Source organism: Planococcus citri, chromosome 2 (assembly GCF_950023065.1).
Source record: "Planococcus citri chromosome 2, ihPlaCitr1.1, whole genome shotgun sequence".
NCBI lineage: Eukaryota > Metazoa > Arthropoda > Insecta > Hemiptera > Pseudococcidae > Planococcus > Planococcus citri.
Window position 1 is genome coordinate 13,487,718 of NC_088678.1, and position 24,195 is coordinate 13,511,912.

A 24,195-nucleotide genomic window follows, 5' to 3' on the forward strand; every position below is an offset into this window, starting at 1 on the left:
ATCGATTTGGCCGGTCGAAAATAGAATATATCCCAAATTTCAGCTTTCTAGGTCAATTTGCTAAAATTTTGATTTTTTTCTCATATTTTGGCCAAATTTGTTTTTTGAAAATTCACCAAAAACCGAAAAAGGCACTTTAGCACTTAAAATGTTGACAGGTAATGAATTTTTGCCTCCTCTTTCGATAAAAAATGTTATGCTAGTCCTATGATGGAACGCAAAATCTGCGATTTCGGCTGACCTGTCAATCAAAATGGCCGCCATTTTGTAAGTAGGGCTACTTTTTTTTTGAGGACAAGGGCTAGAAATGTTCCTTAGGACTCCTTCTTTAAGAAAAAAGTTGTCCCGGAGGATCGGCAGGGGGTGCAAGTGATCCTTATGCGGGCCCCCCAACTAATAAGTTTTCTATGCAAGAATCGAAGAGCAAAAGCTCTCAAAAATGTGTGTAATTCTAAATCTAAAGAAGTCGACAAATAAACCCTTTTCTACATACAAAATTTGTTCAAAATTCTGGAAAAGAGGGGAAGAATTTAAAATCTGAAAAAGTCTTATTGAAAAAAAGGTAGGACTTTTGGATAAAATTGTTGAAAAGTAAGACTTTAGGAGGACTAAAAAAACTTATGGGCAAAAAGTTGGACTTTGATAGGACTAGTAGGACCTGTTGGACACCTTGTTTTGTGAAATTTTCAGTGCTCTTACTCAATTTTTTTCAAAACAATTAACTTATAAGTAACCGAAAAAAGCTCGAAAAAGTAATACATGAAAAGGTAGCTAAAAAAGCGACGAAATGCGAGCAAAACATTATTAGGAAGAAAAAAGGTCGCCAAAAAAAACTATAGAACATTTACGAATTGAAATGGTTTTTAATTTTAAAAAGTTGAATTAGTATTTTGAAACTTTTTGATGACAAATCAAAACTTTTTGACGAATTTTGGCAACAGAGAAGAATTTTTGCAATTTCCGGCAAAAAATCTAATTTTTTGGTAAAACAAAACAAGACTAGAAATTTTAACAAAAGGAATGGTTTTCTGACAATTTCTGGCTAAAGAACGAGACTTCTGAACAATTTTTGAAAAAAGAAATAACTTTGGAATTTTTTTTGCAAAAAACGATTGTTTTTAGTAGTTTAGTGAAAAAGCGAGAATTTTTTTACAAATTCTTAGGCAAAAAACAAGGCTTCGACAATTTTAGCAAAAAGCAGGACTTTTGGAAATTACTGACAAAAAAGTGATATTTTTTGGTAATTTATGGCAAACTTACTTACAAGGTAATGCTTCTAGATAATTTTTGAAAAAAAAATACCTACCTGATGAAAAGCAAAAATTTTACAATTTTAGCTAAAATTACTTGGCAATTTTTGAGAATTATTGGCATTAATATTTTTTCGAAAAGCGAGATTTTTATACTTTGTAATTTTTGGCAACTTCAAGTAAAAAAGCGAAACTTTTCAATTGCTGAAAAGCTAGAATTTCTGACAATAAGTAAGAATTTTGGATAATTCTTCGAAAAAAGTGCAACTTTTAAGAATTTTTTGTTCAACACCACGATTTTTGTTGACTATGAGAGAATTTTTTTGGTCAATTTTTCGGTAAAAAAATGTGACTTTGTGGCATTTTTTTAAGCCATGGTATCTAATGGAATTTTTTTGAAAAAATCACTACTTTTTCACTACTTTTTTCACTACCTTTCTTCAACCAAATTTTTGAAAGCTCTCCACTGGAGCCCCCCTTCCACCACACACACAAAAAAATTAACAAAATTAAATTTCTCACGGGAAAATTTTCAAAAAAATTGAAATTGGAAGAAAATTTGTAAACAAAGTAAGTATTTTTTAATTTAAATCAATTTTTTCAATAATTTGAAGATCTTTGTTGGCGTTTGAAGTTTTTCATTTTTTCATCACCGTTCTGAATAAATTCACTACATTTTCACTACTCTCACTACCCATTTCTGAAATCACTACTTTCACTGGGTACCTGTTGGACACTCGGTATTTTGAAAAAAAATACGCTTTTAGACCACTTTTCAGAAAATCTGAAATTTCCAAAATACACCCGAAGGCTCCGAAATAGCCTGAGACCACCTCCAATCGACTCAGCATATTAAAAATGAGGTACTAAGTAAATTTCATTTCAACAACTCAATCTAGTAAAATGTTGTGGACATTTCAATTTTCAAAAATCAGCTAGGTTGCTCCAGAACTACCACTCAAAATGGTTTGAAACCGTTTCCATCGATTTGGAGGGTCGAAAACAGGACACACACCAACTTTTTGCTATCTTGGTCTATTTGGTAAAATTTTGATTTTTTTTCCATTTTTGATCAGAATTAGTAATTTTTTAAAAATTCATTAAAAATCAAAATCGTTGATCACCTCGATTCAAACCTGACGAACAATTATTTCATCTAATTTTCAAATTCCGTGATTTTAGAATTTTTTTTTTTTTGATTTGCCATTGAAAATGAAAAGACACAGGTGTAGAACTGACTTACGTAAATTTTCTCAGTCATAAGGATTATAAAATTAGGTTACTTATTCTCATAAGGCTACGCAAGTTCATATTCTATCATTTTTGGAAGGAAATTTGTACTCACCTGAAACAAATAAAAATTAAGTTGGATTAGTTATAGTTATAAAATTAGATAAATATGAAATAATAATGGTCGAAGGCCAAAATAAAAATTCTGACGATCTCTATGTTTAATAAAGAGCCAGAAATGAATATTCACAAAGAAAGCATCATAAAAATTGTAAAATTGATTGTGAAAATCGCTCAAAAATATCAAAAATTTATGGACCATCAGAAAACGACCAATTTGGGTAAAATTTTGCACACACTGCTCAAGTGCTTACTTAGATTACACTACGCAACTATTTTGAACTTTTTTTTTGTGGTGTTTGGGCTGAAAATAGGCTTAATTGATAGTTTAAACCAAAAAACAGAGTTGGGTTTTTCAATTTGAGTTGTTTTTGTGGTCAGGAGAGACTGGTCAAAGTTACCAAGAATTAATCTGGAATTCCCAAAATCGAATTATGATTAGTCAAAACTGCAGAAAGTGTCATAAAATGTTGTCAAATTGACCCCCCCCCTCCTCCCCATAACTGAAAATTACCAGAAGTGTATGTAAAGTATTTTTTCAATTTCAATCATACGAATTGATGTTAAATACGAGTAACTTGATAATTTTTCTTCGAGTCAACTTTTCTTGAGGGAGGGGGGGGGGGTCAAAAATAATCAGGGCTTGTAGGTACTTCTGTAATTTAAATAATTTAAATAAAATAAATGATCCGAAATGTATAGAATAAATATTTCCAAACGCAGGCTATACTTACTTACCATTTCAACGTTGAAAAAATCTCGATTATAAATTTTGCGAATCAACGCCGAATCATCCCGAATGGATTAAAATTACGAATCCAATCAAAAAACCTCTGGCCTTGCTGCAGTCTATCTGTAAAAACAAAACAATTGGAAATTAATACAATCGTAAAATGTATCCCTTCATTATCACTCCTCGCTAGAATCAAACCTCCGCCAAAAAATTTCATCAAAATTGCTTCACCCAGAGCACCCAGCCACCCACGTCCCACAAGAACCAATCGAAGAAGAAAAAAAAACGTTAAAATTCATTCCAATCGTGTTACACATCGTAGGATAAAAATAACTGGTAAACCACCTAATCGACGTTTTGAAATACCCTTAAAAGTGTTTTAACTATAAAAGGGTCGCTACACGAATATTTAAAAATTATTAAAGGGTAAAAGCTGTAAAATTAAAGCTGTAAACGATACGATTATTTTTTAGTCGCTGCGGGTGGCGTGTATTGATAGAAATTGGAAAAGGCAGTTCATTAAAAAACAAAAAAAATACAACCTTCGGTTTTTAAGAATGCATTGAATTTACTTCTTTAGTCGCGCAAGTGGTTAGTATTGAATAATCTTACAGCCCCTTAAAGAGTTGAAAAAATATTATAACGGATTCACTATATAGCAATATCAGAATACGATCGACTTTCGTCGCGTTCGCGGTTCAAATTCGCAAATTATTCGAGGTGTAAAATTTTGTGATAATTTTAATGAGAGAAATTTCATCGTCTAATGTACTCGTGTTCGAGTCGCGAGTCACCCTTCAACATATTAATTGCAATCTTTACAATGAAAAGACTAAAGAGAGGTCCCGATATAATACCAGAGAGAAAGGGGAAAAAAAGGTACGACATGTTAACAAATTGAGATATCTTATCACGATCTGACCTTTTTCCACTCGCTGCTAAATGATTTCTTTTGAAAAAAATAACACAATTGCGAAATTTCATAGGTACGTGTCTAAAATTACACGAAATGAAAAAACCCACTTTATTACCACATCCGGTTCAGCCTATAATATACCATAATTTACCAAATAAATACAATATGAATGGTATACGATTACATAGGTAACTCGGGTCTGTACATTTATAAGAAAAAGAGTCAAAATTTCTAGTTTTTCGGGGGCCCACGAAGAAACAACGTAAGTTTATATTATATAGACACGCCTACATTGTAAACCAATCAAACGCTGGTAAGAATGGATTCAGTTATAAGGAAATTACAACGTTAGGTTAATGTAATTAAAACTGAATAGATCAGGAGGTGGTATTTATAAAGGTGGATGAATACAACGTATAGGGCAAAATTTTGTGGGTACAAACCGCAGGATATATCCATTCATTGATTTTTTGTTCCAAATGAATAGAATATTGTTGATAGTGTCTACTTGGAATTGTAATCGGTTTATATTCCAGTAAACTTCTCAATTACGTTTTCTATTGTACAGAATCGTCGGGGGTTGGAACTGTTTCGCGTACGGAAATTCAAACTTACAAAACTAGTAACTCGCAGTTCTGACATTGAAATGTGACAGCGTCTTTTGTTTAAATTACATGTACCTAACCGGGCTCGTTCTTTCTTTTTACTTATTTTTTTTTTACCTTCAGTTTGCGCTGTATCTGTATTATAAAGTACGTCTTTTAGTAACTTATGGGTTTATGTTTCGCTTTTCGTCGTCTGTGAGAACATCGTCTACCTTACTCACTCTCTCTCTCAGTCTTTTCTTTCTCGAGCTCCATTAAAACAATAAATTCGATCGCGAAGTCGTTCGAGAGGAAAGAAGAAAAAAACTAAAACCATAAACACACCACTCGCCATTGAACTTATTTGCTACGTATTTTTTGTTTACGTCGAAACAAAAAACTTATTCTTCGATAGATAGATAAACTTTCTTTTTCCGCGTTAAAAAGTATATACCAGCGAGTTTTTTTTCCACGAGAAGCTTTATTTCATAACAGCTGTCTTTTGCAAAACAATTTAGGGAACTGAGATTCCAACTTTTTAAACTTTCTTTTACCATAAGATGTTTTTATATACAATTTTGATAATAAATATTTAAATATTGCGAAAGGATCGAATTATATATTTGATTTAGGGGTAGCACACTATTTTAACTTTGAATCAAATTTATACCTACTTTTCCTTGACAAGGGAATCCTCTTGAAGTGTTATCATCCGATTAGAACGGGACCGCGGTTTTTGTAAAGAGCATGGTTTAAAACCCACAAAACTAAATTTTTGGCTGCGCAACTTCATTCTTCGATTTTTGGCAAACATTTGAAAATTCAAAATTGACTGTTTTTGGTGATTTATGCTGGCATGAAATCCACTAAGTATTTAATTTTTTTTAGAGACTTTAGTGACTGAAAAATAACAAAAAAGTGGCCAAAAATTTGAAGAAGAAATATGTATTTATTGGGCTCAGCGCCTAAACGCTATACACGAGGCGATCAATTTTTATACAATAATAACGCGGTACTTAAGAGGGCAGGCAAAAATTTTTTTTATAAAAACCTACAAATATAACGATTTGAAAGAATTATTGTTTTATTGCATCAAAAAAGATCTTGAGGATTTTTATGTGTTTTAAGACGATTCATAAGATTTTTGTTAAGTACCGTAGGGATTCAAAGTCATCAAGCGATTCCAGGGTGAATAGGTATTTTTCAGTAAGTCTTCCAGAGGAGGCGTCGATTGATTCTATTTGCAGTTCATTATGTAACTGATTGTTTCGGAGGAACCACAGTGCGTTTGTAATGATTCTCAGAACTTTGTTTTGCATAATTTGTAGCTTATGTTTGTTAGTTTTTGAAGCTGTTATCCATATCGGCGCTGCATTGGGAATGAGCTACGGATGAGACTTTTGTAAAGAAGTAGACTACACAATGTAGACAATGTGGAACGACAATTCAGTAAAGGGTAAAGTTTACGTAGTTTGGGGTAGGCATCATGTGATTTGAGAACCATATGGTTTTTGAGAGATAGTTTCTAGTCTAAGTGTACGCCAAAATATTCCATGGTACCACAGTGTTATCGATTAAGATGTCTGGAGTCAGTGAGATTTTGCAAAGTGTAAATATTTTTGTTTCACTTTTAAGAGGATTTAGCTTAAGTTTCCAGCGTTCAAACCATGGTTCCACTTCATTGACACCAGCTTGAAGTTGATTACAAGCAATTAGAAGATCATTATTTTGGCTGAGTAAACACGTATCATCAGCAAACATTGCTATTTCATTATCAGCTGGTTTAGGAATATCATAGCAGTATAAGATGAACAATATTAGACTCAATTTTGGTCACTTTTTCTCAAAACTATCCAACCTCAACATTCCAGTTTATACTTATTATAAAAATGATTCGCTCATTCTTGCAAGATCAAACATTTGTCATTAAAATTGGAACATAAATATCAAACGAAAAAAGAATGTCCATTGGGGTACCACAAGGAGCAGGGCAGGGCCGCACAGTGGTCTGTAAAAAAATCTAGCGCGCCAAAAATCGAAAAAACCAAAGTCAAAAATATCAAAAAATGATACTGGGAACATGTGTAGAAATGTCCAAAGCATTCAATTTTGCTTGTTTGGTTGACTTGATCATGAATATTATTGCTACAGAGCTAGGTAAAGTGGGCGGAGTTTGAAATAACCGGTTTTGTGATAATAGTGTGTACTTTTGTCGTGTTTCCTGCTGGAATACATCATGCTTAAAAAGTGAACCGCTTACACAGTTTGATAGCATTTTTAATGCTGATTTCAAATCTGTATTCATTTTAAAGTTTTGATGCACTGGTGGCCGAGAATTGAACTAAAAATGTAAGTACTTTTACTCAATTTTTCAATGTATACAGATTGGGTTATGTTACATGGGCCAAGTGGGACCAGAAAAAGTTTTCCATGAAAAGCACCGCTGAAATGTGTATTTTCACATGCTTTTATTATTTCTTGCTACAACTTGCTACATTGGGCAGTACCATGAAAAATACATCCAAAGTTGATGTATTTCTGCTGTAAATCATCAAATTTTTCAGGAAAAAAGGGTTTGTGGGTAAAAGTAAGTCTGATAGTGGTATGATTTCATGAATTGGTACTTCTTATGATGAATATCAAATTCACCTTGAGAATAAAAATGTACTTTTCAGCAGTAGAGATAGCATGTGAGAGTAGACGAGTAGAGGCACACATTTCAGTGGTACCTACTAATCATGAAATTTTATTTGACCAGACTTGATTAACGTAACATAATCCAAAAGGCGCGTGAAAGAATTGAGTAAAAATATTTACTTTTATAGTTCAATTCTCAACCGCCAGTAGGTAGAAGTACATCAAAACTTGAAAATAAATACAGATTTAAAATCATCATTAAAAATAAGTACTATCAAACCATATGAAGGGTCCATGTTGTAAGCACACTATATTCCAGCAGGAAACGCAATAAAGGCACACCAATACCTATTAGAAAATCAGTTCATGCTAAGTTTTGCCTACCTTTCTCCCTTGGGTTACCCTTAGACTATTTCATGAATAACTTCAGAAGCGTGTTCAGTGGGTTTAAAAACATGCATTTTGATACCCCACACGATCTTTTGAAAACATTTTGAAGTTTACCTCCCTTCCTCGGAGTACTCTTTAACTATTTCGTAAAATCAGCCCCAGAAATGTGTTCAGGAGGTTTAAAAACATGCATTTTGATACCCCACACAATTTTTTTTGAAAATTTTGAAATTCACCCCCTCCCCCAGGTCACCCTTCAACTATTTCGTAAAAATAACCTCAGGAACATGTTCAGGAGATTTAAAAACATGCATTTTGATACCCCACACAATTTTTTTTGAAAATTTTGAAATTTACCCCCTCCCCTAGGTCACCCTTCAACTATTTTGTAAAAATAACCTCAGAAACGTGTTCAGGAGGTTGAAAAACATGCTTTTTGATATCTCACACGATTTTTTTGAAAATTTTGAAGTTTACCCCCCTCCACATAGCCTTCTTTAGGGTTTTGGAAAAAATGGACTCCAAAAATGGATTCAGCGACCCAAAAATACCCCCTACTCCAATTTTCAGATTTTTGGTGTGCTAGATTTTTTCACAGACCACTATGGGCCGGACCCAAGACCACGTAGCCCACCGAGATATCCCATTTCAGCGCCCCTAATTTTGGGCTCCTCAATTAATCAGCCAAATTTTTTCCCCCATTTTTCAAAGTGCAGGACACTGAGCATAAAAATTCATTCAGAATTTTTTTAAGCAGCCCAGTTTTTATGTCATCGGCCCAAATATGTCGCGGCCCACGAAAAATCCAGTTTTTCCACCAATGACATTTTGAAAAGTTTGTTTAAAACTAACTACTTTCCAAACACAATAAATAATTTGAGAAAATATAGAAAATAATGATTTAGCCCGAGTGAAGCGAGGGAAAAAGCTTTTGAAAAAAATGAAAATTTTGAGGATAGGTATGTTAAGGTAATTTTGTTGGCAAATTAACATTTAAATCCTTTCAAAATTTAGTAAGTTTTTGACGTTTTTTCGTACTTTTTTTGGGTCATTTTCCAATTTTGTACCTTCTTCATAAATTCGTACTTCTTTCGGCCTGTAGACACCCTGTTTTTGGCGACCCAAACAACACAATATTTTACATTCATTGTGTTTGATTACATCAATTGCGATTGCGGAGGCAAAAATATTCTGGGAATAGCTGCCCAGTACTAAGCCCTCTTCTATACAATACACATGTGTCATTCCATAGGTAATGGGCCCATTTGGTCGTTTCTATTTATCGAGATAATCGTGTTTTTAGTGAAAAAGTCGAGAGAATCGATAATTTAGGTTTTGATGGATTTTGATGTAGAACATATGCGACTATCACGTGACAAAGTATCAAGGCCGCAGGTGCGCCCCAAGCAGAGAAAAATTGGAACTAAAGTTTTTCCAAGAAGGACCCATTTGGTCGATTTTGTTTTTTTGCAGTAAATTCATTTCTGAAGACTTCTGAAAAAATACCCACCAAATTATACTGCACCTAGTTGCCAGTGGCAACATGTATATTGTATACCATTCAAAAACATTGTTTTACCTAGGTGTAGCACTAGCAGTGTGGCACTGGTAATGGATTGCAGAGCAGAAGGTATGGGTTCAAATCGCACCTCAGGAAGAACTATGAAGTTGAAAAAATTTTTTTTATGATTTTTATTTTTACAAGTTGAATTTTGACAGAAAATGTAATTTAATCATTTTTTTTGCTTTTGAAAAGAGTAATGAATTTTTATGCATAATTTTAGTTTATTAATAATTGTTTTTCAGGCTTAAAATACTCATAAACATGAAAAGATTGAGTAAAAAATCGCTATTGCAAGGTATGAAGGTTTTGGGATTACATGAAATTTCAGCTTTTTTCAGAAAAAAACTTTGAAGGCGATTTTCTCAAAAAATGAGCTTTTCAAATTTTTAATTATGGATTTTTTTGGAGTTTTTTTTTGCACTTTATGGGCTTCTATCCAGCTCATATGATTGCTACGGAGGTCTACTTCACCCCCCTCCCCACCAAAAACTCAATATCGGCCAAATGGGCCCATTACCTGCGGAATGACACAATATACTGTGATGATCTGAAACCGATAGACTGTGAAGCACTGATGTTTGCAGACAATGTTTACCTTCTAACACAAGACTACTCCTTAGAAGAAGCTATCATTAAATTACAATCATCTGTAAATGGAGTCTGCAACTGGTACAATGAATGGGAACTCAAACATAACCCTTCCAAATGTGAATCAAAGATCTTTACATTAGGAAAGAGACAGCCACAAAACTGTATCTCAATCAATAACTCCAAAATTCCATGAAAATCAGACACTGTTAGATATCTGGGTGTATGGCTCGATTTACAATTTCATTTCACTACCTACATCGAGAAGAAATTGCAATTGGCTTACCAAAGACTTTGATTACTCTATCCTCTCCTAAACAAGAAATCAAAACTCAATGTAAGCCGTGGAAAAATTATATACACCAGCTTACTTAGACCCATCTTAACTCATGGATGTATGAGTATAACATGGCCAAGTATATTAAACACCAATATCAAGAAGATGTAAATCTTTCAAAACAAAATAATGAGAATTATTACCAAGAGCCCCTGGTTTGTACACAACCTCCAGCTTCGAAAAGAACTCAAATTAACCTCCATAAAAGAACATATCCAGCTATTAAGCATAAAATGCCTTGATCAAATGTGAGAAATTGAAGAAATAACTCATCTAACAACACCAATTTCAAATCGACATCTATGGCCAAAATTAGCTCAAGACATATATAATTGATATGATTCAAGTAAGTACCTATGTAATATTGTTTGTTTGTGAGTTATAGCGACATTCACACTGGTCCGCAAAAAACAATCAATAGGTAAATAATCAATAAATAAATCTATCTATCAACTTCATTTCTTGAAATTTTTGATCCAGAAAAAAGTGAGATTAGTTTTGAGCCAATGATCATATCAACAGAAATATACAGGGTGTCCCACCATAGAATGGTCTCCTTTCACTGGTAACAAAGGCAATCCATCCAGAGCAAAAGTATGCATGTTTGCCTACTTCATGATTTGAAGGGGCTGAGTGCAAAACGATCAATCTCAGAAAAGTGTTCAAAAGTTGATTACCTTTCAACGTTTTCCACGAAACTCTCAAAAAAATATTTTCACACCGCAAGCCTCACATCTCTATCTCGATTAGGTAGTTGAACAGTTGAATTGAATTTTGAAAAATTACTTTAAAAAAATTAATTCAAATTTTTCCCCTTAGAAAATGGCCAAAATTCAATAAGATTGTCGTGAAATCATTTTTTACTCATATGATAGGTACTGTTTTACAAATTTTAGTGAGTTTTCAAGAAAAAAAACAATTTTTCTGGAGGCGATTTTTTAGAATTCAAACTCAAACCCTTTTAATTTTTCTACTAAAACATGATAATACCTACAGGAGTGCAGATTGAGCCATTAAAACTAGGTAACACACTTTTTTCTTCAAGAAACATCAAGATTAATTAGGTGAAGAGGGCATTTATTTATAAAGACTTCCAACAAAAGTTTAAACTAAATGAGTTGTGCGATAGAAAAATTCTGGACAAAATCGTCAATTCATAAAGAAAACAAAAAAAGTGAAAACCAATGTTAAAAAAACAAAAACAACCCCTCCTTAAAAAAAAAAAAAAAAAAGAATCAAACATTAAAAAAACCCCAAAAAATTAATCTGATTAAAAACATAAAACAGCTTGCCTTACTATCAGCCCCCTAAAGGCTCTAAGTATATAAACAAGTATACAAGTATTGCAGTAAATAGATAAAATATGGATTAAAAATAAGTAGGTATGGATGCGCATAAGAAATCGTCACGAAACAGACAAAGAATGCTACATATGTATAAAAATAACATTATTCAGCTAGGTTTCGCAAACTTTTGATCGGAGATGTACTATTAATGCATCTCTTCGTGTAAACTTAGCCTGACAACCGGCACACTGATAATCGTAAATTTTATCATGAATTCTCATATGACGGTCAAAATTTTTCTGCCAATTGCTCGAGTATTCGCATTTAGAACACTTGAAAGTTTTCTCTTTTTTATGTACCAAAAAATGATTCCTTATAACGTTTCTATTATGAAACGTTTTCGAGCATATGTCACACGAGAAGGTTCGTTTTTCCTGCTTCTTCAAATCCATCTGTTGACCATGCGAAAATTTCACATGCAGAATCAAATGAGGCTTCAGTCGAAAACCTTGGCTGCATAAATGACACTGGTATAAGACCGGAAGTTCGTGGTACTTGGTTTTTCCTTCGTGAACCTTAAAATGAGTAATTAAAGTTGTTCTAGTGGTACACGAGAAATCGCAATGAGCGCAAGCGAATGGTCTATTTTTAGAATGATTCGCCATATGTCTAACTAGATATTCTTTCAATTTGAAGACCATTTTGCAAATATCGCATACGAATTTTTGATCAGTGTGCACTTTCATATGCAAGAACAACAATCTTCTTGCAGCAAACGAACGTTTACAAACCGAACACGAAAATGATTTCTCGTTCGAATGTATCCTTTGATGCGATTTCAAACTTTCTTCTTTTCGGAACTTGGCTTTACAAGTTGCACATTCGTGTGTCTTATTGAAATGCATTTTTATATGAGAAGCGAGCGCGGCTTTGATTTTAAATAAACCTCCGCATAAATCACACTCGAAGGGATATTCCTTACGGTGAATTGACATGTGATTTTTGAAAGCATCTTGTTCGTCGAACCCAACGCCACAAATTAAACAATGATGCGATTTATCCGGATCGTGGATTATGAAATGCCGACTGAGGTGTCTTTTTCGCTTGAATGTAGCTTTGCATTTCAAGCACGCGTAGTCTGGTCTGAGTTTGTGTGTTCTCAAATGGTTAATAAAGTTCGTACGCATATGAAATGTACAAGAGCAATGATTGCAAACGTAAGTGGAGTATTTTTTAGTCAGCCGGTATTTCATATTCATACAAATGCGAAGATGCTGTAGCAGGCGGTGTTTGTATCCGAATGATTTTGAGCAATTATCGCAAACGAATTCTTTTTTCAGGGTATTGTTGACTTGGATTTTATCTGATGATGGATTAGAACTGTCTCGTGAAGAAGGATTTTCATCTGAAATTTAAAAGTTTCCATCGGTATGAATTCGTAATTTAGGTTGGCCAAGTTAGTAACCCATTTATATTGCGATAAGCTCTTGTCAAATTGAATTTTGAGAGCAAAAGCGCCATTTTAAATAGTCCAAGCTGGTGAATTAGTGCGAGTATAAGTGCGAAAAACTAAAAAGTGAGTTATAAATATACTATTCTTGAGATATGTATGAATCACGCAGCGAAGGTGACGAAGAAAAAATCAAATACAACTTCAAGGTCGTGTAAAATTCCCCAATGAATTATTGATAAAAATTTTACTAGGTATTCGAGTCTCACAAAATGAAAAATTTTGACGTTTTTTCAGACTTTTGACTCTTTACAATTAATTTTGGAATTAATGCAACCTTAAAAGTTGAATTCCAAAATCAATTTTTATCCGATCCATATTGGTCGGGAGTGGGGGGGGGGAGGAGGGGAGGGCTTACATAAGGATCACTAGCACCTCCCTGCCTATCCTCCGGGCCAACTTTTTTCTTAAAGTGGGAGTCCTAAGAACATTTCTAGCATTCTAGCCCTTGTCCTCAAAAAAAAAGTGAGCCTACTTTCAAAATGGCTGCCATTTTGATTCACAGGTCAGCCGAAATCTCAGATTTTGCGTTCCAACATGGGACTAGCACGACATTTTTTAAACCTTACAAAGGTAGATCGAAAGAGCAGGTAAAAATTCATCACCTGTCAAAATTTCAAGTGCTAAAGTGCCTTTTTCGATTTTTGGTGAATTTTCAAAAATCAAATTTTGGCCAAAATGTGAGAAAAAAATCAAAATTTTACCAAATTGACCTAGAAAGCCGAAATATGAGATATACCCAATTTTTGACCTGCCAAATCGATTGGAAACTGTTTCAACCCGCTTTGAGCAGTTCTGGAGCCTCCAGCAGATTTTTGAAACTCGAAATTCCCACAAAATTTCCTCAAATGGATTCGGAAAGCAGAAATTAATTCTGGAAACTAATTTCAATACGCTGTGAAGTCGACTGCACGTAAATTTCAACTCGATTTGCAGCCTCCAGTGGATTTTTGAAAATCGAAATTCCCACAAAATTTCCTCAAATGGAGTTGGAAAGCAGAAATTAATTCTTGAAACCAATTTCAATACGCTGTGAAGTCGACTGCATGTAAATTTCAACTCGATTTGGAGCCTCCAGTGGATTTTTGATAATCGAAATTCCCACAAAATTTCCTCAAATGGAGTTGGAAAGCAGAAATTAATACTTGAAACCAATTTCAATACGCTGTGAAGTCGACTGCACGTAATTTTCAACTCGTTTTGGAGCCTCCAGTTGATTTTTGATACTCGAAATTCCCACAAAATTTCATCAAATGGAGTTGGAAAGGAGATATTAATTCTGCAAATTAATTTCAATACCCCGTGAAGTCGACTGCAGGTAAATTTCAAGTCGTTTTGGAGCCTCCAGCGATTTTTTGAAAATTACTGGAGCCTCCAGTAGATTTTTGAAACTTGAAATTTCCGCAAAATTTCATAAAATGGAGTTAGAAAACAGAAATTAATTCTGGAAACCAATTTCAATACGCTGTGAAGTCGACTGCAGGTAAATTTCAACTAGTTTTGGAGCCTCCAGTGGATTTTTGAAACTCGAAATTCCCACAAAATTTCATCAAAATGGAGTTGGAAAGAAGAAATTAATTCTGCAAACTAATTTCAATACGCTGTGAAGTCGAGTGCAGGTAAATTTCAAGTCGTTTTGGAGCCTCCAGCGATTTTTTGAAAATTACTGAGGTCTCCAGTAGATTTTTGAAACTTGAAATTTCCCCAAAATTTCATCAAATGGAGTTAGGAAGCCAGAAATTTACACTGCAAACTAATTTCAATTCAATACTTCTATGAAGTCGACTGCATAGTGGTTTCAAGTGGTTTTGAAGCATCCAGCTACTTTTTGGAAATTTGAATGTTCCTAAAAACGCCATGAAACCTTACAAAAAGTCATTGGAGGTTCCAAAATTACTTGAACTCACCTGAAATCGTCTTCATAGGATGTTAAAATTTGTTTGCAGATTAAATTTCGGCTTGCTAACCCCATTCGATGAAATTTTGTGGGAATTTCGAGTTTAAAAAATCCACTGGAGGCTCCAGTAATTTTGAAAAAATCACTGGAGGCTCCAAAACAAGTTGAAATTTACCTGCAGTCGACTTCACAGCGTATTGAAATTGGTTTCCAGCATTAATTTCTGCTTTCCAACTCTATTTGATGACATTTTGTGAGATTTTAAGTTTCAAAAATCTGCTGGAGGCTCCAGAACTGCTTAAAACGGTTTGAAACAGTTTCCAATCGATTTCGCAGGTTGAAAATAGGGTATATTCTAAATTTCAGTTGTCTTGGTCTATTTGGTAAAATTTTGATTTCCCCCTCATTTTTGGCATAAATTTGATTTTCAAAAATTCACCAAAAATCGAAAAAGGCACTTTAGCACTCGAAATTTTGACAGGTGATAAATTTTTACCTGCTCTTTCAATCTACCTTTGTACGGTTTAAAAAATTTTATGCAGGTCCTATGTTGGAACGCAAGATCTGTGATTTCGGCTGACCTGTCAATCAAAATGGCCACCATTTTGTAAGTAGGGCCACTTTTTTTTTTGAGGACAAGGGCTAGAAATGTTCCTTAGGACTCCCCCTTTAAGAAAAAAGTTGTCCCAGCGGATCAGCAGGGGGTCCAAGTGATCCTTATGCGCCCTCCCCCCGACTAAAGGTAAAAATTCAATTGAATCACAATATTTAGAGTTTCAACAAAACATTAGCATCAGTCCATCAAAAAAAAATATCCTCAAAAATGTAACAATGAATCTATTTTTAAAATGTCTAAAGTACGCAATCTCATTCACATCTGTGTTGCTCGAGTTGCTGCATTGGTTGAAAGAAGGCAGCGAACTACGAATGGTGGACTTTTTATTGTTAACTTCAGTACATTCAGACTCGTTTCAACCAATTCCATTGTTTAGAAGTACGCGAATTCTTTCTGATACTGGATACTGGACTTTTTCAAATTCTATTCTAGGTGTAAAGTTCAATTCAAACACACTTTACACCACAGATGACTCATCCTTTCGCGAACTTTGGAACTATCAATAAGGCATGCAACAATACATATTAGCTGTTTAAGTAGTTGACATCCGACAACCACCTACAGACTAGAAAAATCGTTTCTTAGTTTTCTGACAAAGCAGGTAAATAATTAAACACGTTTGCAAGATCCTCAAAAGTTATATTATAAAACGATTCAAGAAGCACGAGATATATGTAGTAGAATTGTAGAATTTAGTCAATAAAATCACGTTGAACTTTTTCTTAAAAATAAACAAAAAATCCAACACCAAAAAATATCTACGGATAAATTTAAAAACTACGTTACAACTCACTAAACTGGTTTTACTAAAATAAACAAATCATGCATTATATTTGCGTTGACTCTAGGAAATATTCCTTTTGAAATTAGACTAGCTGCAATTGAAGAATTTCTCGTCATTAGTTACAAACAATCTGTACCAGTTTTCAGAACTTTCAAATGAAAACCAACTTCACAAATACGAGTATTTCACACTCGAGTGCTTCAACACCATTTAATAGATCAATTTTTTGTGACAGAAAATTATGTAACACCAAACAACGACAATAAATCTCACTTTGGTGTTCTTACGAGCGGAATTTGTAATATCTTAGCATCGAGTTAAAGCTAAACATACGTTATCGTGATGAATTAAATGTAGTTCTAGGTCTGATTCGCTTACAAAGAACATACTGCATGCAGTGCAAGTGAAAATGAAATTATTCGTGCAAGCTTTCGAGTGGTCGAGGCAATTAAAAACATGATTAAGCACAGCATCGCAAGATAAGAAAGTTTTGCAGCATAAACCACACTTCAGCGGCTGCGTTTCTTTGGCTATAGCAGTTTCTGGGTTCTCGCATGAACCAAAATCGGTTCCATCTAGAAATATACAATGTATTTGTAGAAAACCGCAGGTAAGACGAACGAAGCGTAGATAGGGAATGTAAAATTCACACACGAAGAGTATCTTACAAGAATATTAAAAACCTCATTATCATTTCGACTCTACAGTTCATTATGCAGAATATCACCCAGATTAATATCCATTATCAAAATACCTATTCTAGAAATATGACCAATTCTACGTGAGGTGAATCTTGTGCAATGTGCATTGTGCAATGGGCAATGTTATTTAGTAAATAGGCGATCGATGGAGAGATGAATAAAGCCAGAACATACTCAATAATGAAGAAAACTCACCATATTCAACTTCGGCGTGGCTAATCAGCGATTTACTCGTCATCTCATTTACGCTACGATTTGATTGGTTCTTCTCATTTCGTTCATTTTTATCGATAATTGCTTCATCATTATCTGTAAATTACATAATATTCCAAATTAAATAAAACCGGTAATTAAAAGATGAGTTTTACTGCATCGTATCACAGTATCAAAGATTCAAACTCATGCAAGTACTCGTATACCAAGCTACAATATTTTTGAAATATATCAACAAACGTAGATTAGATATTCACCTTCGGTACGGTTCATCGATTCTCCATCGAATATCTCATCGGAATTATGACTAGTTTGAGAAGTATTCTCAACTTCTATACTTTCACGAGTACTCGTACTGCCAAGATCTGAAAAACGAAGGCACTTACTAGCTGCTTCGAAATTAAATAAATCAGTAAACAATGTTGAGAAATGCTTTCAACGACTCACCTTCAGTTTGGGTTATATTTTCCTCATTTATCGTCTGAATGGTATCATGTCTAGTCTGAGAAATATCATCATCTTCTATACATTCACGAGTACTCGTACTGCCAAGATCTGAAAAACAAAGGCACTTACTAGCTGCTTCGAAATTAAATAAATCAGTAAACAATGTTGAAAAATGCTTTCAACGGCTATTCACCTTCAGTTTGGGTAATATTTTCTTCATTTATCGTCTGAATGGTATCATGTCTAGTCTGAGAAATATCACCTTCTTCTATACATTCACGTGGACTTACTTCACCAAGACCTATAAACATATCATGCATTAGTACAACTACTTCATGCTAGAATTACATCAAAACTAAAACCAAATCAATACCATTTATAAAACTAATATTCGGCGAATCTGGCAAAACTAACGTTCGAGGAAGATGTTTCAAATCAGTCAGGAGAATCACCGGTTGTTTCATATTCTTGGACTCATCTCGTCGAGTGAATTTCCGAGGAAGACGTCTCGAATCCGTACTCTTGGGCGTATTTCGTCGAGTGAAATTCCCAGCAAGATGTTTCGAATCCGTACTCTTGGACGTACCTGGTCGACAGAAGTTCTGAGGAACAAGGTTGAAATCCGTAAGCAGAACTATCGGATGTTTTATCGACGTGTCTGGCTCATTTGACGTTTGAGGAGTGCGTTTAAAATCTGTCAAGAGTATTATCGGTTGTCTCAAACTCTCCAGGAATTTAGGATTTTTTAGCTGTTTCTTCGTGATTTTCATCGTCGTCGGTTCTTTCTGCACAAACAGTACATGAAAATTGATGTTAGATTCATATATGATGAAACAAAACGCCACGTTCTACAGTAGTGAAATTACAATGTATTCTAGTTCATTTACGAAGATATTTAGTAAAGTAAAGTCTTGAAGAGTGAGACCAACTTACCCCTGATCGTAGATTAACAAATGTGAAGTAAATACAACGTGAAGATAATTGATTCGAGCATAAACTCACATTCACAGCACTCACAGCAATGTTTAAACGTCCAGCAGTAAACTTATAAAATGAAATAATGTTGATAAAGAACTGGAATTCTCTCATGGAAGGACTGGACTAGACCACCGCATGTTCCCGGAATAGAATAAATGCCTTTTGCCTTCTCCTTTTCTCTGATGATTAGATAAGATAAGTCAACAAAACCAAATAAACACGTTTCCCAGGTGGTCCGCCAGTGTGACCATTTCTAACAATTCTAAGAAAAAAATTTAGAATTTTTATTTTTTTTATTTTTAATTAATTGTAAAAGAAAATAAAGAAAGGAAGTTGTTTCTTTACTCAATTTCTTTGTCGAAATCGAAATGTCATTATATTTTTTTTCAGTAAAACACTGCTGAAACAATTCGTCTCTTCGAAAGAATCAGAAACATTGAATTGAATTCATCTGACACTGGAAAAAATGACCGGAAACCATTCCGAACACCAGAAACACCTGCTTCAGCACTATATAGAGGAATACTCGAGCATTCAGGTTTGTTAAATTTTCTCATTTAAGTATTTTCGTCTTCGAATTTATTTTTCAAACTGTGAGCAGCGTATCAATAACTTTTCTGACTCAATTTCTAGCCAAAATTTCCAATATTACAACCAGTGGACTTAAAGCTCTTCGTTGCTCTATTAGGAAAAGGTCGTAACTACATGAAAGTTGATTTCTCAGAAAACGCATTTTAATTTTTAAAGAGCATTCTATCAAGTACACTTGATAGTTTTAGATGAGGTAAGAGAACATTTGGTTATTGCAATCATTTTCCTGCTAATTTTCAAAATAAACATCCTGGTAGCACTGATTTTTCATTTTTTTATTTGAGGAACTCTGAACTGAAAAAAGTAAAATTCAACAAAGGAACTTTCACCTTAAGTCAAGCTTTTTTCATCAAAAGCCCATAAGAAATACACAGGAACGATATCCTTAAGGTGATGAGGTTGATTTTCTGCAATTTGTCAGTGAAATGACGTGAAATTATTTGTTTATAATGACTTTTCTTACCAACAAATTACAAAAATCAAAAGAAATAGGTTCAATCTGCGAAAAAATATCATTTAGAACCTTTTCATTGTAACAGTTTTGAAAACGTGTATTTAAAACCATTTGTTTTCGGCTATTACGAGAACAAAAAACATCGAAATTCAATTTCAAGTGTTGCATCATGTAGAGGACAAAATTCTCTTTCCAATGATACCACTATCTCATTTTTTATAAAAATTGTAGTTACGACCTTTTCCTAATAAAGCAACGTCTTTAAGTGGACTGACTTCGAATGAATCTGAATCAAGGCAAGAAAAAAGGAAGACCTCAACTTCAAACGACCCTTCAAAGAAAGTGAATATAAAAGTAAGAACGTATCATTCGTACTTGATTACATACCTGTTTCGTTTACTAATGTGGCATCGATGAATACGATTTTTTCCTAGCATCTTCTCGTGAAGTTGTGCATCTCATGGAAAGTTAACTCAAAAACGAACTCCAACCAGATGAAACGTTATTCTGTAGTCGCATCAGTGAAATAATAGTCACGACATTGATATCTGCATAGTACATCATACATATGTTTTTTAGGTAATACCCTACAGTACATGTGTAGTAAATTGTACACACATGTGTTCACTCGCTATTGAATGTACAATATCGGTAGAAAAAGAAACAAAATACAGTAACACCCTTCCTATTATTGGCAAAGGTGTTTAATGTAATGTGGTATTTACGAGTAAGCTAGTGCTTGTACAAGTAGCGTTATAGACCAAGTGTAAAATATAGTAATATAGAAGAGTTACTTTGAGTGGCGTAGCCAGAGCATATCTGGAGGGAGGGGGGGGGGTTGGTTGTTGGAGAAAGGTCCAATTTTTTGTCATGATGAGAGAGAAAACAATTAACCTGGGCGTAGCGAGGGCAAAAGCTTTTGAAAAGTATGATTTTGATATGTAAAAGAACAATGGTTTTTATAGGAGTAGATTCATTATTTATGCTTCAGAATTTCAGATTTTGAACGATTTTTTTTATAGAAACTTTCAGAAATGAGGCCCCGAACGATTTGTTTTCGGGTTCCGGGTTCCGGGGCTTGGGCTTTCAATCAAAAATTTATTAGGTCTTGGGCTTGTATTGGGGCCCAGGAAACTTTGGATTTGGGTTTCAGGGCTCAGTGTCCAGGGCTTGAATGAAGTGTTTAGGGCTTTCTGGGGCTTTTTGGGGCTTCTTGGGGCTGGAAATTGCAATTTTAATGAAGAATAAAGTAAAATCTTATTTGATTTTCTGTTGAAAAAAAAACATTTTAGGGCAGATTCCGATTGCTTTTTTCAAAATTATTTGAATGTAACTGTCTTTTTTTTTTTTAAAAATCAGAATTGAATTTTTTTGGAATTTTTAATTATTGTTCAAATTTTTTATATTTTCAAGTATAATTTTTCAAAGAACAATGAACTACCTACAGAATATAAATACTGTACCAAAAACCCCTTGAAAAGTTGAAATATTAAACTTTTTGCTGAAGTTCTGATTTTTTTTTTTTTTTGAAATCTCTTTTTTGACTATTGAGATGCATTGAACCGTAATTACAATAGAAATTCACAAAATTGACAAAAGCCCCGAAAAACCCTGATCTCAGTTTGGGTTTTGGGGCTCATGTTTTGGGCTTGGGAGTATAAATAATGTATCAAAAACCCCTTGAAAGTTAAAATATCAAACTTTTTGCTGAAGTTGTAGGTACATTTTTTTTTTGAAAATCATTTTTTTTTTGAATTTTGAGATGCACTGAACAGTAATTACAATAGAAATTTACAAAATCTACAAGCCCCGACAAGCCCTGATCACAGTTTGGGTTTCAGGGCTCACGTTCTGGGCTTGGTTTTCAGAGGAATAGGTTTCGGGCTTTGGTCCAGGTCCAGGGTTTTGTAGGTTACAGTTTTTAAGGTTTTGGGGCTTGGACATTCGGGCTTCAAGGAAATAATCATGGCTTTTTTGGGTTTCGGGTCCTGGTCCTGGCCTCCTGAGCTGGGCCTCATCTCTGGAAATTTTGGGTCTGGAACAGAAAAGCAAAAATCCCCAAACAAAGTGAGGGCAAAAGCTTTCAAAATACCGTGCAGTTTTGAGAAGTAAATAACATGTTTTTAAATGTGAGCAGTTTATTTTTGGATTTACATGCACATTTTTTTGAGTTTGAATACCTGATAGATTTTTAGAATGTTTGATTTCGAAAATAAAAACCAACAGCCGAAGTTTTTGAAAATTAATAATTATAATCCATACAGGTACCCAGTAAATTGTAATTTCTTTACAAGAAGTCAATTTCATAATTTCATAACATTTTCAAGTGTTAGGTGCATAGCTCTACCCTCTACCTTGAACAGGTGCAGAAATTTAGAAATAAGGTCAGGGACGTAGCAAAGTGGTTTTGCTGGGGGGGGGGGCAAAGATCCTAAGATTCCCAACTAATATGACTGAAAATTCCCAAGTTGGGTGAAAAAGAGGGTACTTCAGTTACAAGTAGATGAGGGGATTGTACCACGACATTTTGTAGCCAAAAAATTGTAACTTTGCCGACTATAGGTAATCAAAATTTTAACGTGCTGAACACTCTGGTATTAAAAAATTTTGAAAAGCTAGTGGTTCTGTTCCGAAAGAAATGAAAAATTTGCATTTTTTATAAGCTTTGAATATTATGAGTATTTCTGGAATTTTTCTGTTTAATTTTCATATTCTTAAAATTTTTGAAAGCAGCATTTTGAATGGCCCGAGCGAAGCGAGGGCAAAAGTTTTGGAAAATTTATGATTTGAAAAGTAGAATAACATCAATTTTAATGAAAGAATTCGGTTTCTCTAATCTCAACATTTTTCAAATTCAATTATAGAATTTTTAAAATATTGTAACTTTGCAGAATGAGAATCAATTTTCGATATAATGCTGACTTTTCACCATTTATTTAGTCCCAGTCTATTTTTCATCTACCTACACTTTAGGATTACGATTAAATATGATGTGAATGATCGATTTTCATGACTATTTCAACATTCGCGCTACTATAACATTCGATATTCCAACCAGCATTATAAATTATTAAACATGGAGGAGGGGCCCCTCATTTTGTCCGCGATCACAATGACCCTGAGAAGTTCATGAGCTAGCTAATTGATCGCGAGAGATAGGTATCAATTTTATCATTCCAATACCCAGTGCATAAACACTTAAACAGATATCGAGAACATCAAAGTTGGTGTAGCTTAGTCTATATTCCTACACTTTCAAAGGAATCAAAATTCAAAAACCCTAAAATGTTTTATTTTATGGTGTTTTTTAATTTATTTTCGAAATTCTCTATGATTTCTCCCACCTCAACAGCTGTCACGTTGAAATTCCGATACGATTAAATTTCCTGAAAATGTAAATAAATTCGCGATTAGATAATAGGTACAGGTTAACCTGGTGGAAAAAGTCTTGTGTGAAAATTACACGACGACGACGAAAGGATGAGAAATAAAAGCAGTCTGTTACAGAACTTAGGGAAACTTATCATTCTAATTTCGCGTGCGATTCGGATTCGGCCTTCCCGAAAAAGGAGTAGTATTATTTTCAATATAACTGTAAAGTTTGCGTAGGATAGGCTATATAGTTTGTATTAAATATATTTCAAAGAGCGCGAAAGGGTTCGTTTATATCCTTTTGTATAACGTTCACCGAGTGTCGGGTATCACAAAAGGAAAACAATAGAAACTACACCTCACACAATTCGCGTTTATTGTGTCCTGCTCGTGCATCCCCGAACAAGTTTGTCCTACGAAACGATGCTACCTTATATCATATATTTAATACAGTGCCGCAGTCAAAAGCAGATACTCTATAAATTTTCCTTCTATTATTTCGAAATATTTCGATAACATTGCGAAAAAAAAAGGGTTTTGTTTCAAAATCCACCGTATCGTTTTAATATCTATAGTATTTTTTCATTTTTTTTTTTCATATTTGTACGTAAAACGTTGAAATGAAATTTTTATCTGTTATGAGGGTGCGAGCATATTTCCAGAATAGTAGGTTATCTTTATATTATTTTGAATAGATTCCAAATTCATGAAAATTTATACAAATTATATTGCTCTGCTTTGATTACATTACACTCTGTATTCTCTCCAAAAAAAGAGAATTTCCAGTTCCACCAAAAGAGATAGAGGTAATCGAATCGAAAGTTTTTTCAATTCGTTATAAAGTTCATAATAACGCCTCCATTATTTTCGAAAAACTTTTCAAGTCATTATACGATTAAGCTTCTTGAAGCAAAAAAGCTTTTATTCGAATTTCTCTCTCTGAAATTGAATACAAAATGGTATTACAAATACAACGAATTCCTCTCAGTTGAAAAAA

The 24,195-nt window shown here is 34.0% G+C and overlaps 1 protein-coding gene across 3 annotated transcripts in view; it reads right to left on the reverse strand.

Annotated features, from left to right (window-relative positions):
* The window catches only part of LOC135834742 (zinc finger protein 3 homolog), a 43,377-nt gene extending 24,354 nt beyond the window's left edge, over positions 1-19,023 (reverse strand). The window contains exons 1-7 of one of the 3 annotated variants that reach the window (XM_065348714.1): positions 18,737-19,015; positions 18,177-18,588; positions 17,997-18,104; positions 17,804-17,911; positions 17,614-17,721; positions 17,339-17,452; positions 3,339-3,453 (exon numbers count right to left, since the gene is read on the reverse strand). In XM_065348714.1, coding sequence (XP_065204786.1) covers positions 3,380-3,453; positions 17,339-17,452; positions 17,614-17,721; positions 17,804-17,911; positions 17,997-18,104; positions 18,177-18,588; positions 18,737-18,892 — 1,080 coding nt within the window. In that variant the 5' untranslated portion in view covers positions 18,893-19,015 and the 3' untranslated portion in view covers positions 3,339-3,379. Of the gene's footprint in view, positions 1-3,338; positions 3,454-11,395; positions 13,041-16,276; positions 17,018-17,338; positions 17,453-17,613; positions 17,722-17,803; positions 17,912-17,996; positions 18,105-18,176; positions 18,589-18,736 lie in introns of those variants that run through there. The other 2 variants (XM_065348711.1, XM_065348712.1) reach the window with 2 other exon arrangements.
* Positions 19,024-24,195: the final 5,172 nt, after the last annotated feature.